The 19,122-nt window shown below is 49.0% G+C and overlaps 2 protein-coding genes across 4 annotated transcripts in view; both read left to right on the top strand.

Moving 5' to 3' along the window:
- The window catches only part of RADX (RPA1 related single stranded DNA binding protein, X-linked), a 28,608-nt gene extending 27,633 nt beyond the window's left edge, over positions 1 to 975 (top strand). For both annotated transcript variants that reach the window (XM_063346570.1, XM_063346569.1), the window contains one exon: positions 301 to 975. In XM_063346570.1, coding sequence (XP_063202640.1) covers positions 301 to 426 — 126 coding nt within the window. In that variant the 3' untranslated portion in view covers positions 427 to 975. The remainder of the gene's footprint in view (positions 1 to 300) is intronic.
- Positions 976 to 2,151: 1,176 nt separating this feature from the next.
- RNF128 (ring finger protein 128) overlaps positions 2,152 to 19,122 on the top strand; it is a 41,918-nt gene continuing 24,947 nt past the window's right edge. Inside the window, exon 1 of one of the 2 annotated variants that reach the window (XM_063346481.1) lies at positions 2,152 to 2,557. In XM_063346481.1, the coding sequence (XP_063202551.1) occupies positions 2,152 to 2,557 (406 nt within the window). Of the gene's footprint in view, positions 2,558 to 15,520; positions 16,083 to 19,122 lie in introns of those variants that run through there. The other variant, XM_063346480.1, reaches the window with a different exon arrangement.

The raw sequence follows: 19,122 nt of genomic DNA, 5'->3' as shown, positions 1-19,122 counted from the left end.
TGAAACCATTATTTCTAGGAGCAATTTTTAGAGTAATTATCTTTGTACAAAAGGACTGATGTGACTAACGCTATCACAGAGCCACTCTATTCAGTTGTTCTCGGCACTCTATCCATCCCATGCAATAGAAACGCAGCAAAGGCTGTTTGCCGCGTTGCACTCCTTACTACACTTTAAACATAGCATTAATGATTTCATCCTCCATGTTAGGACTTCCTAACTCTAAAGGAAATATCAGAATGATGTGGAATATGTATAATATGCGCTTGAGACTTTAAAGTATGTAATTTTATTTTACAGAAGTGGTGTTTGAAGTTTTTCATGGCAAAAGCCAGGAAGGAGAGATATTTACTCTTGCAGAATGAAGTGCCAATGTCAGAAGCACAGGCTCTCTGTGTAGAGCTCGAGAAAATTCAATGCTTGTAGCAGGCTTGGAATTTCAATACTCTGGGTCATTCTGTAGAAGCACTTACCGCATCCCCGAAAGTTACGCCAAACTTAATATGCTGACTTTAGTTTCTGAAGTGTTGCAGTGTTAATACGTGGTTCCGGTGAAGGTCCTTTCTGCAAAGAAACTACTGTTTTATTTCACTTGGTGTGTATTGACACAAGTATAAAACCAAAGTATTTTTGATCCTGAACCTGAAACACATTAATTTTGTCATGTTAAACCGAGATACAGAGTCTTTACTCCTGAAAAATGTTGTCTGTCTTGCTGCCGTGTATTGCCGTTGCTGAGGGTAAAATACTATCAGAGCACATTCCCTAACTGTAGAATTCACACACAACCAAAATCTGAAATCTTACATTTGCATGTTTCTTTTGTTTCCAGCATTAATTTCAAAGAAAAATAGAAGAAGGTAAACTTTTGTAGCTAATGGTACTTTTGATTGTATAAAACTTACTAAGTCATAGATCTCAGAGGTAAGATCAGTTTTGAATTAATGTGATGTAGAACTAGTACAACACTGAAGACTGGTGAATATAAATAAATTAATTAATATATATATATGTCTTGGATTGTTTCTTTCATTTTCTATCCATTTTCTTTGAGAGCTGTTTCAGTTTTCCATTAATCTTTCCCACAGTTACGTGTACTCTTTTAAAAAGTCTTTACAGGGGGACTAGGTCGAGCTTCCATCAAAACATTTGCCACCGGTTGCAGCTTCTCTTGGCTTTCGAGATTGTGTGGAGCATGACTTTTGCAGAAAAACTGGAAAAAGTTCTTGATGACTTTACAATTTGTCCTTTTATTTTCGTTATGGACTACAGAGTTCTAACATTAGAAATTTTTTCATTTTTCTGTTCTAATGTAAGAAAACAGGAGTTGATACTAGTAATTGGTGTGGAATACAACACTGACTGAACTCAGAGAAAGAGTCTGTAGAGCCTACATCCAGAAATGGAGAGTTGTGTGGTAATTATTCAAACATCTCAATGTAAATCTTGAAAGTGAGATAGAGTGTGAAGATACGCTGAAAGAGGTAGTTTGCTTCTGTGATCAGTTTAGGTGATTCTACATCTTTTGCTTTAAAATCTGTTCATTATAAACACCAGAACAAGCTGGACCTCACGGAGTAGATGACTGAAAGAATCTGAAAGGAGAAATGTGGAGAATGACTTGGTTATCTTAGTCTATACGATGGGTAATTTTTTTTAATATTTCCTTCTGTCCGCTTTTGAACTTTTTAACAAGGTCATTTGCATCACAGATTGCCCTGTGAAGTGAGAACCCTGAGCTTACATTGCTGGATGAAAGATGACCCGGCCCTCTGAAGTGAGGTTGCAGTTGAAACAGAGCGGGGGGCTTGAGCGATCGCTTAGGAAGCATCATCAAAACTAGAATTTGGGCAGTAACGGGAGAGAAGGAAGGGGAGGATGATGCTTTGTGAAAAAGAAGCACAAAGTTAGGGCCGAAGGTGACTTGCGTGTCCTTTGGTCTGCATCTCACAATACCTTCACGTAGGCAGGTGTGTCACTTGCACCGTCCCAGCCCCCACAGCGACACCGCAGCAGGGACTTACCTGGGTGGTGTCGAGTTCCTGTTGGAACTGAAATTTCAAACTCCTCAGTAGGCTGTGGGCTAACGACAACCACCACCAGCCGAAAATATCTGTAGGCATCTACATTTTGTGCTTATATGAATAAGCAATGAAGCAGGCAGATAAGTTTAGGGGTTTTTGCCTCCTGGTGATTGTTAGTATTTTATTCAAGACTACAGAGGCATTTTCTGTGAGAGCCTCTGTAAGTTTATTCTATTTCAACAGTGCTAGCAACAGTACTGTGTCCGAGCACTGCGAATGTGGCCTGTATGGATTAAATTCTCCTCTACTTAGTGCTCGGGGGCTGGTGGGCATTCCTAAATCGGCTAATCTTCAAGCCTGCGATGCAAATACCGAGTTCACCATCACAACACCGCCGTGGATAGCACTGATTGAAAGAGGCAATTGCACTTTTGCTGAAAAAATCAAGGTGGCCACCAGAAAGGGTGCAACAGCAGCTGTGATCTACAATGCGGTGGACAAAGGCAACGGCACCGTCCTGATGTCGCATCTCGGTGAGTATCACAGCGCGAAGCACTGAAACCCGACCATCTCTCTGGAGTTTGGTCCAGGACAGCACAGCTGGGCTATAAGGAGGCAGTTGTGTTTCTGGATGATTGTTGCTTTAATCAAGAATTCAATGGGAAAAGAAATGTATTATGCAATTTGTTGACTTCAGTGCTTAGTAAGAAATACTCTGCTGTTATGTTCTGAGCTTGGTGCAGTGTAGACAAACTGGTGACTCTGTGAAGTTAGTACCATTTTTTTACTTGTACAGCATGCAAATTATTTCAGACAGTGATGTAGAGAAACCCGTAGCGTCTGCTTTGAAGGCACTAGTTTATTTTTCAAAGTTAGAGGCCACAAATGAACCTACAAGCGTCTGCAGCATAGGTATACGCTTTGCAGATTGCAAGCCAGATCTTGCTTTTGTTTTTTTCTTTCTAAATTGTTCTAATCCTTTCTGAATAGTGGCTGATTTCAGCCTCTTCTAGAATGTCCAAATTCCTTAATGAAAGGTTAGACAAAATGATTGTAATCGCCCATTCTGGCCCTAATAGCTACGAATCTGTCATTAGGGAAGAATTGAAAAGGTAATTGTGATACTGTACTGTTGGCTTTTATTTCTGTGTGTTTCCTCTAGGTTAACCTGTCTAATAGGCATTTTAGTACAAAACGTAGGTATACATAGCAAATTCCTGGAAGTATACTTTGGTGAAGCTGCGCTAGGAATCCTTTGGCTTACGTCTTTTTTGTCTGATCTCGTGAGCAAACTGAGCGATTTTTAATCCGGAGATGAGCCAGCATTTTACTGGTGACAGCCCGGTGCTGGTTGGGGTTTGCCACTTCAGGACGTGTCTCGCTGTGGAGCTCACGCCTGGGCAGTCCACAGCCCGACACCGGCTGTGGAGCAGGCTGGCCCAGAGCCTCAGGTATGCTCCTGCAGCGGCATCATAGGTGCTTTAGGAACCATCGTGTGAGGCTTGGCTAAAAAAAGAAAAAAGTGTCCTAAACAAGGTATTGCACAACATGATAAAAGCTGTGCTGTACGGCACTGAAGGTGCAGTGGCTTGTTGTACGACACAGCCAGCTTTGACTCTCCTGATACCATGACGGAGCTAGTGTTTGCAAACGGAGCTTAAAAGTTTCACTGGAAATGTGTAGCCAATAAACCAAAGCTTTTGTTCTGCCTCTGGAGAAAATGATTTAGACTTCAGTGGCCGGCATGTCAAGATTCAGATTAACTTGCTTTTTTTTAATTTGGTTTTGGAGCATGCGAGCTCATACTCACGCTGGGTGAATAAGGAAAGGATCGTAATGGCTTTACATAGCCACAGAATCAGCGCCAGCAGCATTTCTTGTGACCCCAGCTGGCCCAAGGCGGGAGCAGGGCAGCCCCTTCCCCCGGAGGTCAGCGGAGGGGAACGGGATGGAACCTTGTTTAGATACTCTGGGTAACTGGGGTGTCACAAACCCGACAGACTAGACTAGACTCCAGAAATAAGATAGTTATTTAGGATAAGCTCCGAAAGCAGACCGTAATTTTTCAGATTTTTTTTCTAAAACTAAAGAGATTTTTTAAATCTTGAAAGCAACAGACATATCACCCGAGAGTGTATTTCATGAAACATGAAGTCCCATCTTTCTTAATATAATTCATTTAGTTTTTTCAAAGACAAATTGTTATTTTTGTAGGACTATTTCCTGTAATTGTCCTATAGGACTGAAGTGGATATTGCGATCTATTTGGTGGCAAAGAAGGTTTATAAATCAGTGCAGTAGTGACATGTTAAAGACGGTGAGGGCAAAATGCTTCAGTGAGATGAGCTCTTTGATCAGTATAGAAGCATCTTCTCTCTGTATTTCTTTCCCTCAGGCAAAGCGTGAAGCCGCACATTCTTTAGGTAGAAGGGAAAAAGCCTGGGAGAGGGGTGGTGACTGCAGCACAAGGCTTAGAGCAAAAGAGCGCTTGGAGGTGATTTACTTTTTTACAGCAGAGTTGTTCACAGGGCTGGGGAAGGAAATCTCCTCTTTGGCCCGAATCTGCCAATGGTGGCATCGCCCAGAGGGGTCTGAGGAGACTTGGGGATTAATCCTCTCTGCCATTTGGACCTTTGGAGACAAGAGGCCCTGTTGGCAGAGCAGCGAGAGGAAAACCTGATTACACGAGGAGCAGCAGCCGCCAGGGCTATCAGTTGGTTCTTGTCATCCGTCTGCACTCCTCTGCTACCGTGCAGGGCCATAGGAACCCCATCACCTTGGTTATTCATTAGACCCTGGGGCCTTGGCCGCAGTTTCCTGCCGTCCTCCTCCCTTCCTGCTGACTTCAACATAAAATCAATAGAGATTTCTAGCCAACCTCCATTTCTGTTACAACAGTACAATATTTTGTATGTATTTCACATCGTAAAACACCCGCTCGGTCTTACAGCAATGAAATAGTTTGTTCTGGGCAAAGTCCGGGCTTGCAGGAAACGTTGGTAATTTAAAGCTGCTGGGAAGGAACCAAGAGAAAAAACCTCCCCTCTTGGTGATGCCTTCCTCATCCTCTACTGCAGTTCCTTTTACCTGCCATCAGTTTCACCTGTTACTGGGTATTGGTTTGTTGTTACACACACACACCCCTGAGATTAAAATGGTACATTAATTGCTTTTATGATGGAGAATTTTAGACGTCAAGATATTAGTAACAACTTTCCCATTCCTCTCCGATTACACAAATCACTGGCAGGAAAATGCTCTCGTTCAATCTGAAAGATTTTCTGTAGGTGTTTGTGTCATTTGCATGAAGTCAGATTGATCCAACGGTACAGAGACTAAGCTGTTGCTAGAAGAAAAACGTCCCTTTTTGGTGGTTCCAGCACTTAACTTGATTTTTCTCTGGAAAGGAAACGGAACATGCATCTGTAACAACATTTTTCCACCACCGCTCCTTGAAATTTAAATGGAAAGACCAGGAATTGTCAAGTTTTTGAAACACAGCCAAATTTAAACAAGGTGTTTGGGAGCTTGTTTTTTAGTAACAAATACCAGACGGCAGCCGGTAGCAGAATAACGGTGCTCTGCAAAGTCACGAAGCAGCTGGTTTGGGCCGACGCTTTGTCAGCAGTGCTGGCGCAGGTCGGTAGAGGGCTGTATCTTCTTGTCACTGCAATTTTTTTTTCCTGTTCCTTTACAAGAGAAAATAGGAGACTGGAGATAGTATTAAAAAAAAAAAATAAATAAAAATAAACCACCCTTATTGCTGCCGTTTGGATACTAGTCCAATATAGCAGCTAAGCTAAAATATCAAGTGTTTTCTGAAAGGTTTTCTCCAAGGGATTTACTAAGACCCAGTGAAAGGAAACTCTTAGTGGTTAAAGCCTCCAAGACTCGTGAAGAACAGTAGCCTGGCAGAACCGCTGTACGACAGGAGCAAGCAGGTGTCTCGGTTTCTCTGTACAATAGAAATAACTGGCAATCCTGCCAGCAACTGAAAAAAAATGTCAGCGTTGTGGATCTGCATTTCCTTCCAACTTGTTTCCAGGATGTTCTGCAGCCTCACAGTCTAACTTTTGTTATCTCAGAAGTATTTTGAGATAGGATCTTATTAGCTGTTGGTGCAATACCTATTATAAATTTGTGGGCTAAATGCCTGACAATGGAGTTTGAGTTTATCTTTTGTTTTGAAAAACTGGCATAAAAACTTGCTCAGGTTTCCCATCTTAACTCTCTAAAATATCGTTGCTTATTTGACCTTCAGAGCCATTTCTCTTTTGCAGCACATTTTGAGTCGTCTCCTCTGTTCACTATAGAAAAAGCCGGGCTCTCTGTCCCAGCTTTGAACAGCCTGTGGGACCTGCACATGAAAACAAATTAACTTCTAAGAGGTCCATCCAAAGCAAATGCCGTGTATTTCCCTTTTCCTTTATTCCCTGTGAAGTAAGTGGCTCTTCTAACAGCAGTCCAGGTGCCTCCGTGAAGTCAGTGTTCCCATAGCGTAGACCAAATTCCTCCATTTATTGTCTGAGAAACTTGTCCAAGTGGCTTCACGTCGCTGATGGCGTGAGAGGTGCAGGTACAGCGAGGGCAGCGGCAGGAAGGGCAAAGCCCTTCACCGGTGGGAGCCCTTACTGCAAGGACAGTCTGGGCGAGCTGGGGCGGGTCCGTCTGGAGAAGGCTTGAGGGCTTCTCGTCCACGAGTACAAATTCCTGATGGGGCCAGGGAGGGTAAATACTATGGAGCCAGACTCCTCTCAGTGGTGCCCAGTGAAAGAAATAGAGGCAATGGGCACAAACAAGAAATTACATAAGGAAAAACTTCTCCACTGTGAGGGTGGTTGAACAGTGTGGCAGGTTGCGCAGAGAGGTGGTGCAGTCTCCTTCCTTGGAGGTACTCAAGACCCGAGTGGACACGGCCCTGGGCAGCTGTCTCCAGCTGGGTTGGACTGTCCGATCTCCAGAGCAGACAGCCTTTTCCTTCCAAAAAGGATCCCATAACAATCCCTGTGGGCTGTGCTCACCTCCACAGAGCACAGGCTGCCAAGGAGCTGCATTCAGGTCTGGGATTTTCCAGAGCCTCCAGAACACGGAGACATCAAGGCCCAGGACCTTTCACCACATTGGCATTTAGTACTTCAGTGTTTCTTTAGCTTCCCAGGTAATCAATGTGATGGGCACTGGGTTTATTTCAGGTCACTACATACTGTGACCCACTTGTTCATCCATAAACTTGGTGGCGAACATATACAGGGAGCCCAGATTCTGCTTCTCTGGAAAACCAGCAGAAGGTTTGTCCTGGAACCACAGCATGGCGCTCTCATGACCTTCCTCGGTTAGCAAAGCTCAGGAGAGGCTTTGCAAAACTTTAACTGCCAGAACCCAAAAAAGAAGCCAACCTGCTGGCTAACCTTTTCCCCTAGAAGAGAAAGGTGACATCTTCTGTTTAACCTGCTGGAAACAAAGAACAAATTAAATATTTGCAGCTAATCGAGTCAATCAATCCCGCTTCTAACTACAAGCAGGTAATATCTTATAGAACGTGCACAGCTTTCCTCAGTCACCTGTCAGTGTAACCTTTCCTATCAGTCATGCTGTTGTGATTGAAGTTGTGTTAGTTGTTGCAACCCAAGAACTGAACAGAAAAAAAATGTAATGGTGGAAGCCTGATGGTCACCTGCAGGTATGAGTGAAATGAGCCCCTGGGGGCTTGCAGAGCGCGCTGGTGAGGGTCAGCTCCTCTCTATGCTGGCACCGCTGTGAAACACCTCAGAAGGATCGATGAAAGCCAATGAGGCAAACCGTGAACCACCCCAGCAAGGAGCTGGGCATAAATAGCCAAGAGGAAAATGTTCAAGACAGACTGAGCTTAAAGTCTGATCTCCTTGAAGTCTCCTGAGGTTCAGGGTGTTGCTCAGGCTGAGGCCAAGACTCAGAGCTTGGAAGCTGGCTGGAGGTAAGGACTTCATGCATTGTCTCTCGCCGTGGTTTGGGACAGTCCCTCCTGGTGAAGCACAGAGGGTGTGGGGAAGACCTTTTCCTCCGGGAGCTCAGTGCGCTGACTCGCACCAGGGGAGGGCTGGGTTTGGTTCCTTTTACCACCTGAGACGATTCAAACCCATTTTCTTGCTTCCTGGAAGATGCCCGAGCTCCGGGCTGTGCCGGTGTGCAATACGCCTTTTGTGCTCGGAGCTCTGCAGGGCAGCAGAGCCGAATGCTGTCCCTACCCAGACCAGTGCACATGTAGAAGCAGGACAGCAGGTGCTTGAAGTAAATAAATTGGTTTGGGTGTAAAACAACTAACAAAGTGGGATTTTTGTCCTAACACCTGTCCCCTGTGTCCCTATACACCCTCTGACTCCACCTGGGTAACGTTTTCCTCTTTTCCCCCTTCCCATCCCTATGATTTCACCTCCACAAGCTCAAGAGTCCTTTTGCTTCCTTGTTCCTTGAACTAACAAACCCCATTCTCTGGCAGGTGGGACTCCCCCTGGGCAGAGGTAGGCAGGAGCTGTCAGGAGCCATCAGTCCAAAGACAGCATGTGGTTGCTGAACCTCAGGTTTCCGCCTCTCCTGAAGGAACTGACAGGGGTTTCTGTCCTGTAACCAGCTGCTGATGTTGAAAAACTTGTGGGAAAATTCTCCTTGAATTTTCCAAGCTTTCATCTGAGTTTGGCTGAAATTGATCATCAGCGTAAGGCGAGCGGGGAAGTTATCTGCCGGGAGGAGATGGGGGAGGAGGAGGGATGGGGACAGAAAGGAAAACAGTAAGACTGCATACCTTGTTTCCTTTGAAAACCAAACAAAAAATGAACCAGCATCACATCTTGGAGGCGGTCTAAGCAGCAACTGATCAGAGGTTTTCAGAATATGTTTTGGACCCAAATTTCCCTAAGTCTCTTTCGGGATCAGCCTTTGGTTTCTTTTAAAATTCGTACTGCAATTTACTCTCTTGTCTACTTAACCTTCTAGTCCATCTGGCTTTCCAACGAAGGATTTACACAGGGCCTTTACAGAAAAAAAATAATACCTTAACCCTTACAAAATCAGTGGAAGCGTTTCCTTTGATTTCAGTGGACTCTAGACTGTGCCATTTGCACATGGAAATGTTGGGTCAGCAAGTACGCAATAAACTACGCCACCTTTTTGATAGGTGCATTCATTACTATCTCACTTATCTCGCATCCTAAATATTGCAAAGTAGCAATTTCAGAAGTTACTTAGAAGATATTTTAACACGGGCCGTTGATTTTCTTGTAGTTGTCACTGTTTTCAGTTAAAATCTACTGCTGCTGTCTATGCGGTTTTCCAGCTGGGTTGGTGGAGCCATGAAAGGATCACCTGCATCAAAGTGCCTTACCCTGTGCATCCCCCTGAAGAGTGAAAATGTTAATGAAAAAACCCTGAAATACAAATCTTACTTGTACATAAATCGAAGAGATCTATAAATATCTTTATTTGCTATGAATACGGTCTGTTCCACGCTTGGAGAAGAGCTTGCAGGCAGCTGGCTGCCCTCTCCCCAGTGTCCTCCCAAGCCGTGGCCGTGAGCACCTTTGCAGCTGAGCAAAGACGCAAAAGGCACAGAGGAGAAACCATCTGGGGTTTACAATTTCTCCCATCTCAAGGAGAGGGAGATGCTGAAAGGAGCATCACTGAGCCTAAACGGCCGTGCGAGGCCTCTGTGCTCTGGGGCAGGGAGGAGCACCGCCTCCAGCCTGACTTTGCAGTTCGGGCCCATCACGCTTTGAAGTCACATGCCAAAAATGAATCTCAGAAAAAAAGTATGTCCTAAACCAAATCGTTTAGTCTAGAGCTGATGTTTAGTTTAGACACTTCCACGGCCCTCTCGGAAAGGGAGCGAGCACCGAGCACTCCCGGCCATGACCAGTGATGGCTGCCTGGTGCTGGGTGTCCCTTGGGGAGCTGGGACAGTCCCGAACCCCGCCAGCCACCAGCTGGCTGCAAGCACCGAACCCCAAAATCTCATACACCTTCCCAGAGAGGATTTTCTGCTTACTGTTTTTTCCATTTGTATGCTCTCCTCCAATGCTTGTTTCCTCCTCCCGGGCCCCTTTCTGGGGGAGTCTCTGCTGGGGTGGCCGGTGTCTCTTGCAGCATGTCAGCAGCTCTTGGGGGTGGCAGGAAGGAACGAGAGACCCTGGCAAGTCTTTGGCGTGTTGAGGCCATTGGCGCAGCTGACATTGCTGGGGTGACTGAAGTTTGTCACAGCTGACATCCTAATTATGTTGACATCCTAATTATGCTGTAAAAGCTGAACTTTTACAGTTGTGTGATCTTAAAAGCCCCTGTTCAGCGCGTTCCTGCCTTCGGCTTGCGGTCCTTTAAACAAGGTTTTCAGGACCAGCTGGAGTCACTGCTGAGCTTTCCCTGTTGGAGGCGGTGAGGGCTTTTCAGAGAGTCCTGTGCGGATTTGATGGAGATGAAGTCAGAACCGAAACTCGGCACGCTTGTACCTTGGTTGATGAAGATCCTCAGGGATGCGCTGCTGATTTCCGCGAGCAGCTGCACTCTGCGGCCCTATAGGTTGTGCATAACAACGCCAGAAAGTGCAAACATTTTGGCTTGGACTCATTTCTTCCTCAAAGAGCCAAGTGTCAATATGTCCTGCTCTTGGTGTGTTCAGACTTCCAGTCACCTGATGCTCCTCAGTTGGTCAACTGCATTACATGCATGATATGGAAAATCTCGGTCCCCAGGCTGGATGGAGATTGCCCAACGCACTGCAGGGGAAGGAAACCACTGATTCAGTCCCCTGCTTGGAAACTCTACCGTCACTGAACAAAGACCACCGCTGAATCAACAGGCCTGAGCGGCATTGTGCTTCAGCTCCATGTGCAACCAGACCGGACCAAAAGTACGTGTTGTCTGGCAAGCTCTGGCCTTTCTTATTAGAAAGCACTGTCAACAATTGGTCCCTCTGTGCCAGAAGTACGGAGAAACATTGTTTGCTTCCCTGGCACCGGAGACTCTTGCGCACATCTGGCCAGCCGAGGGAAAGCGTTCGGTGCCAGCGCACAGGGCCATCTGACGCACTTTTTTTTTTTCCACATCCAGTGAAAGGAGAGTTGTGGGCTGGAGTTTCCAAGTTGTGTTCCAGCCAAATGAGCTCCAAGACGCACAGTGAAACTGAGCTGGAACTGGCAACCTCCATGTGTCTTCTGCATCTAGTCGCAAGGATCACCTCAGATTCTCCTGGAAGCTCCTAAGCCCCACAGGCAGGAGGTGGGAATGTTTCCAGCCTCTACGCCTCCTCCGGCCTGAGCTTGTCCTCTTTGTAAAGAGGCAAGGACCACAAGCTCCATTCTCATACCCTAAAGGTTTTTTTCAGCTAGCTTAAAAACTTGGGATGCTGTAGCCCACGCCGTTGCCTATTCTGGAACAAGTCACTTGCCCAAGCGCGTTCCATTGCTGGTCATGGACATGAGCTGGTTTTGGATAAGGAAATGTAACATCTATTGACTTTAACTTGTGATTCAGAGTAGCATTTGTTCACGGATTTTTTTGTCCCATGACATTCAGTCCTGGGTTTCATTTTAGGGTGCTCCTTTTGATTGCTTTTTCCGTTTTCAGAAGTGCTTCTCCTTTCCACTTTGTTGTTCAGTGGAGAAGGCCCAGGAACACGGTTCAGATCCATACGCAGCGCTCGGGGGGTTCAGTCCTGGCCCCTGTAATGCTTTGCTCTAACAGAGATTTCTTGTGTCCTTGGGAGCTTTCCTCCAAAGACAGAGATCCAGGGCTGCGTACTTGAATGAGAAACTAATGCAGTTTTGAAGGACATGAATATACAGGTCTCTCATCAGCAAGATGCCCTGAGTGATCTGGCTTGACATTAAAAAGCAATATTTAGCATAAACATTTTTTTTATCTTGAAAAATGATGTTTAAATATTTACTCAAATAAGACAAAGCTCCAGATAACGATAGGGTCTGTCCCTGTGGAAGGCAGCGACAGCGTTCCCAGGACTTCACCTTGCCTGAAAGTCGAGCCCTGCTTTCTGAACTTTTCAGAGCCTCTACCAGTAGCCGTGGGGAAAAATAAAAAGCAAAATTATACAGCATAAGGTTTTAAATAATAAAAATCTTTTCAGGTTAAAAAAAAAATCAGATCTGTGCCAGAAATGCCTTCATGCTGTAACTATTTTAGATGTAATTCTGCTTCTGATTTTGTGGGAGCCCATTAATGCTGCTTAATCTATCGTTCTCCCATCTGTAGTCATCATGGGCTACAGCGCTTTTGATTTCAGAAACTTCTAGAAAGCTCTTGCAAACAAATGTAGCAGAAGTGAGTTGCAGGACTTGTTAATACGTTGTGCTGCATGTCACAGCCCCTACAGTGTCTCGTCTCTTTCTCCAGAACAAAATATGCTTTCTCCAAACTATAAAATCTCAGCTTTTTATGTAAAGGAAAAAACCAAAACCTATCAGCCCTCCTCTTGCCTGGTCCCTCCAGGCTTCCTGGTAGCAGTGACTATTTTTAATTGCTACTCAATATGCACCTTTTCTGTTGTGAATTACAGGTGACTGAGGTGAAAGGCATCAGACAAACCGTATTTTTCAAACCCAAGCAAAGGATAAACTTCAGTAAGGCTGCAGATCTGTTTAAGAATTATCATTCTGGAAGAAGGTTAAATGAATGACAGCCCAGAAAGCTCTCGATATGTGGTATGCAAGTTAAAATAGGTATAATTGGCATGCTGTTTTTAAAACATGGTGTTTTAACTCTGCTGGGGTATCCCTCTGCGCTCCGACAGTGTCCCGGCCACCGCAGCCGGCTCCCCTTGGCTGTGCTGCCCCGGAGGAGCCGCTATCCGTGCTGGGACGCACGGGGACCATTGGCCTCTTGGAGGTGGCTTCCCTGCCAAGCTGCGCAAGGCTGGTGTCTTCCAGTGTTTCCTTGGAAGGACTGACCTCCGTCAGCGTCCGCTTTTTTGCCCCAATACAAACACTGGACTTTGCGTTGCTAACCTGAGAAATTCCTCTACTGTGGTGAACAGGCTTTCTGTTTGTGCCTGCTGTCCGCTTATTTTCAAGCGAGTGGAAACATTGCCTGAGCAGGGAGCCACAAGCTTGGTACCAAAATAACGCCATGGCAGCCAAACATCCGCAATCCCATTTAGAGCGATTTTTTTTTTTCTTGTTACCGCTCTCTGCGCTGCACGGCGAGGAGTTCAAATTTAGGTTCCGCGTTCATTTTGGTGAGATTACCAGCCGTCTTGGAGACGTTTTGCCACCAGGCAGGAGCCTGGACGGCGTGCACATTTCCCAACAGTTTCCGAAGAGAAGCGCAGGTCGTCAGCAGCCCCCAAAGCCGGGCTGGAGCCCATGGGCAGCTGTGCCCCAGCACAGAGCCGCCACGGCGCCCCGCGGGGCTGCTCCCCGGCACCCTGCCTGCCGCAGAAACGCCCTCGCGTCTGCCCACGGCCGCAACATCTGCACCCATGCTGTGGCTTTATTATCGTCGGATTACAAACTGTAATGTTTAAGAGAGTGTAAGAGACTGTGGCTTCACGCTCAAAAACCCCAGAACTATAGGAAGTTTTGTATGCCGAGGAAGTTTCAATCTTTGCCTTTGGTCCAATCGTGTCTGGGTGAAAACGCCAGAGCTGAACGTCCCTAAAGCTCGGGAGGCTTTTGACGCTGAGCGGTTTGGCTGCTGCCTGTTGCATAAAGCTTGGTTGTATTTTCAGAGTGTTGTTAAATTGTTCCCTGAACCTACATGGAACAGGTTTCAACACAAAACCACGTCCCTCTGATTGCGTACAGATATACTTCTTATTATAGCTAGAGATGTTACTGTCTAAACGAGTTGTCTACTTGGAGGTGGAATGAGAAAATGAGAGGCTTGTTTAGGTTAGGACAAAAGGATTCGCTTAGTAAGTGTGTGTAGCAATATTGATCTTCTGCAAATTGCTTCATCTGCTCTTCATTACCTGCTCTGCGTGCTGCTATTTCAGCAGCAAAACCAGAGGCAGATCTCCCTGTGCTACTGAGCTGCAAAACCCCGTGGATGCCGTGCTGGCAGGGGTGGGTGCCGGTGGAGCGGGTTGGTTTCAAAGCCCCCAGGTAGCCATTCAACTATGCCCAGTGCTCCTTGTCCTGCATTTAGCACAGGCGCAAGTGAAGGAAAATGTGCGCCGTAGATCGACGCCGAGTTATCGGTTATCAGCTACGTGGATTCAGAATCCGCCAAAAGCCTGCGTTAAAAAGTAAGCGGCGACGACTCATACTAGAAAGGGTTTAACTCAGTGTTTACACTAATTTTGTTGGCGATTGCATAGGCAGCGGCTGCTCTTGTGCCATGTAATCGCTGCACAGGAATAATCCTTTCTAAATGATGGACTCCCACCCAGAGACCCAGCCTGTGCGTAGTGACACGGGGCCATGTGGGGACATGTTTGAGTGGCTCCAGGTGCTGGGGGCAATTCCTGCAGAGCAGCTGGCAGGGGCAGAGCCTCTCAATCAGAATAGCGGTTCTGTGGAGAAGAGGAGCTCAAAATTTTCTTTTGTCTCCTGTTACCTTCCTTTCTTGCCTCAAATTCCCTGGAGGGGCTCGACAGCATGTCACACTCATGTTTGCAGCGATTCTGCAAGCGCTCTGACCGCGCCGCCTGATGCTGGACAACCTGGCAAAAATATGCATGCGCCGGAGCGAGGGACTTTTGAATGCAAGCTGGCTGCCCGCAAAGGACCTGCAGCGTCCTAAGGAATCGTGAATTTTCATTGAGAGTTACATAGGTCAAATAATAATTAACTGTGCAAACACAACTAATACATAAATAGAAAAAAAGGCGGTTTTGGTTGAGACGGCAGGTCTATAGCGTATGTCTAATGAAGGGGAGAACAATGGCCGGTGAGCTAACGCAGCTAACCCAGCGCTCTACAGGCCGGCTTCAGGCAGGGCTGACACCGCCTGTCGCTGAGCGTTCAGCAAACATTAACCGGACGGTGCGAGGCGGGCTGGGCTCCGGGTGCTGGTGCCGCTGTGCTTGGGGGTGCCGGGGGGGTCGGTCCCTTCAGGGGGTGCCCAGGGGCCCGCTGGCGCCCCGGTGCTGTGTCCGCTGCGGGCACTGGGGCAGGCTGCTGGGGAGGGGGGTGTGAAGAAGGGTCGCCCCTGCGCCGGGAGGTGGTGGAGGGGGGTTATCCACCCTTCCCGGGAGCCATCCGGGGCGGGGGGTGTCACCCATCGCCCCTGAGAGGCGATGTCGGGAGGAACCATCACTTCTGCGCGGTGATCCGGGTGGGCGACCCACCGCATCCCCCCCTGGGCGGCAACCCGGGGCGGTGACACCGCCTTGGGGGGCGGTCCGGAGAGGTGGACCCCCCCCCGGTGCTCCCCTCCCACCGCGCCGTGGGGGCGCCCGTGGGTGCAGCGTTCCCCCCCCGCCCCCCCGCGGGGTTCCGGCCGTGGGGGTGTGCGGCGGGGCCGGGGACTCCCGGCGGGGTTCCCGCGGCGGGCAGCGGGGGGCGGCCCGGCTCCTCCCCCGTGGGCGGTGGCGGAGCCGCGGCGATTTTAGGCGGCGGCGGCGGCGTGTGCGGGCCGTGCCGTGCCGTGCCGTGATGTCGCCGGGGGCCGCGCTGCTGGCGCTGGGCGCGCTGCTCTGCGCCGCCCCGCCGCCTGGTCCCCGCGGGGGAGGGGGGGCGGCGGCGGCAGTGGCGGTGTGGACGGCCTGGCTGAACGTGTCGTGGGAGGACGGCGCGGACCACAACCGGAGCGGCTGGGAGGCCAGCGAGAGCGGCCTGTACGGGCTCAACTCGCCGGTGCAGGCGGCCGCGGGGCTGCTGGTGCTGCCCGACGGCCGCGACTCCTTCAACGCCTGCAGCGCCGGCACCAACTTCAGCGGGGCCCCCCCGCCCAGTGGCGGCGGTGGCGGTGGTGGTGGTGATGGGGGGTCCCCGGGCTGGCTCGCCCTCATCCAGCGCGGCGGCGGCTGCACCTTCGCCGACAAGATCCGGCTGGCGGCCGACCGCGGCGCCGTCGCCGCCGTCATCTACAACTACCGCGGCACCGGCAACGAGGTGCTGCCCATGTCCCACCAAGGTGAGCTGCCGGGGAGGGGAGAGCAATGGGGAGGGAGGGAGGGGGGCCCTGCGCCGGGAGCTGCCCCTGCCCCCCCCGCCGTGGGGCGGGAGAAGAGGGCAGGGTTCGGGTTCGCCCCCCGCTGCACATCCCCGGCCCTGACGCTCGGTGAGAGGCTGGAATTTCTGCCTGACTCTGCCTGCAACAAGAAGAGTTTCTGCCTGGACTCGCCGGTCCTGTTCAAGGCGCTGCTGTTGTTGGATTTTTTTCTCTGATTAATGAGTAACGATGTCTGGTAGCTGAGGCTGCTGTTGTGGGCTGAGGGCGAGCAGGCGGCCGCCTGTGCTCTCTGGCCGGGGTGGGCCGGGCGCTGGCCGCAGGTGTGTGTGGGGCCAAGGTGGGAAGGGTGGCTCCGGTTTGTTTGGGTTTCCAGCGTGGCCGGGTAGCTGCCCAGAGCTGATGGATGCTGGCTTTTTTTTAAAGCCTGTGGGGTGCGGGTCTGGGCTCTGAAATAGGCTGGGTTTCCACACTCAGGCACAGTTTTTCCTGTATCCCACGCGCTAACCCGCTCGGAAATAGGCAGCGTGTGAGATGCTTTCTTAAGTGACTTTTCACCAGCAAAATGCCAGTTTTGATGCAAAGTGTCTAAAGCCCTTTAAAGGTTGTTTCCATTTCGCAGAGGCTGATGACAGAGCCTCTCTTCCCTCGCGATGGAAAGCCTCCCACTTGCTGCCAGTGGGGTTTTCCCCCCAGACTGCCCATCTTTCAAATGAAGATTGAGATTTGGCTGTATTTTAGGCTAGCGTTTCCTGACGAACAGCCCTGGGCTGAAAGCTGTGTAATGCCTTCTGGTAACGGCCGGAGCGGGGACCCTGCCTGTGGTGGGACGGGGGAGGTGGCTTTGGTGGCTCTGTCCAGTCCTTGGCTGTTGCGTTGATGCGCACACACCCCACCGGTGTGGTGGTGTTCTGCTAAGTGGCCCTGCTTTGGGAAGCCACGTCTTCTGGAGAGAAATACAACAGTGGAAATGAATAGTCAGTCTTAAAGCTTTGACTGGTTCCAAAAATATTTGTATCCTTGCAGCACCCCTCTTAGAAGGGGTGCAGAGGATTTCTGGCTGTTAGCGGTGGAGATAAGTCTTCTGGTGAGACAGCAGAAACAGCAGCTGCCCCTGGAAGTTCGTTGTGCGCAATCGTAATGAGCTGTTTGACTGTCTGTACTCTGCTTTAAGAATTTAAAGCATACAATCTGGATGGGCTCTGGCCTTTCTGAGGCAGAGCTTTATGTAATCAAATCTCCTGACGAAGGCTATTGAGTTGTGGTTACCTCTGAGCGAGTTCCTCCTGCTGAACTGACAGTAGGATCCCTGCCCTGAACCCTCTTCACTGTGTGCCTGCCTAATCCTGCAGCTCTCGGAGGAGCTCCCTTGGCACTGCTCACCTGGGTAGGTCACTGCTGAAGCTGTTCTTGAGGGCAGGTATATGTGCTCCAGCCCACTCCTCCATCCTGGCCACTGGGAGACCTACAGCATCTTAATCATGCTAGGAGCTGCCTCTTGAAATGAGCCATCTGCTCTCTGCCGGGTCTGCTCCAAGAGAGCTCCTCCCTTTCCCATGCCGTCCTTAAGCTTTCTGCTGAGGGATTTATGTCAGAGTGGCTCTAGCTGTCCTGATTATCCTACATGATGGGATACAGGCTCGAGGGCATGTTAAAACTTCACAGCTGAACTGTAGACAAACAGGTCAGGGACTTCTTGGAGAAGACAGCTTCTGTCAAACCGCTTATTTCATCCGTGTGACTCTTCCTTGCCATGTCCTAGCACGGTTATTCCTTGTCCTTGTTTTAGTCCCTCACTTTCTCTCCTGTTCCACTCTGCCTTTTCTTCCTCGCTGGGCTTGAGTTATCCTTTTCTGTTGTCACAGTCATCTGCGAGCCCCTGTTCTCACCTCTTCCCACAGCGACGCTCTTCCTTGTGCTCACGGGGCTTTGGTGGCATGCTGGGCTTGGGCCACCCCTGCCCTGTGCCCCTGCTGGGAGCCAACGCTCTCCAGTCAAACTTGACAAACATTGCAGGCTTTCGACACAGCAAAGCCAAGAGGAAGCAAGTTACAAGTAATCAATCAGCCTCGTTCGTTTTGCCAAGTGCGGGATGTTGCTTGTATAATGTTGATGAGATGTAGCGCCGTAGGCTGAGCTCAGACTCAAGAGGTAAGAGTTGGTGATACTGCCCTTTGGGATGGGCCTCCTCTTCTGGCATGCTGTGGTCGACTGGATGCTCTAACACTTCTGGAGGCGGTGGTGAGGGTAGCCCTGCTCAATGAGGAACGTTTTTTTGTGCAACTACAACTCCCGCCGTTTCTGTAACGGCTGTAGCTGTGCTAACGGTGACTTTACAATCTGGGTTTCCTAATCGGCTTTAATTTCTGCTTTAAGTGGGCCATCATACGCTGTCAAGTGAAACCAAAGCAGGCCGAGCGCTTCCTCCAAGCTGAGGCAGTGGGAAGTAGCGGGAGGTGGCTTTGCTGGGGCGAGGGGGAGCTCAGCCTCGGGGCTCTCCATCTCCCGGGATGCTCAGGGGAGCATCTCCTCCTGCCCCGAGGGCTCCCCTCTCCCCAGCGGGATGCGGGAGCTGTCGTCAGCCTGGCAGAGAGGGGAGGTCCCTGCGGGTGGGCTTTGATAAAACATGTGGCACAACATGCTTTTCTTTGCGGAACTTTGGTGGCAACAGAACACAAAAGTTATTAACAGAAGTTTATCTAAAAGTACATTGTGCCTTTTTCTGGGGCTGTCAAGCTCAGTTTTTGAAGCAACTTTCTGGTTTTGAGAGTTAAATGTGCCTGTACTTGACAGCAGTGTTTGTCCTGGTCATCCTGCTTCCAGAGACTTTTTTTTTTTTTTCTTATAATCATCATGTTTAGTCTGATGAATTCTTTATTGCTTATATCAGTCCTCTGTGTGGAAACTTTCTGGTGTGCCAACTTTAAACAAGGAAAAAAAAAAAAAAAACGCCACACCAAAACCCAACCCACCCTGGCAATAAAAACAACAGAACGCAATAAAT

This window comes from Chroicocephalus ridibundus, chromosome 9, assembly GCF_963924245.1.
Source record: "Chroicocephalus ridibundus chromosome 9, bChrRid1.1, whole genome shotgun sequence".
Classification (NCBI taxonomy): domain Eukaryota; kingdom Metazoa; phylum Chordata; class Aves; order Charadriiformes; family Laridae; genus Chroicocephalus; species Chroicocephalus ridibundus.
Note: the sequence above shows the minus strand (reverse complement) of the source record. Positions and strands in the feature narration are given on the sequence as shown.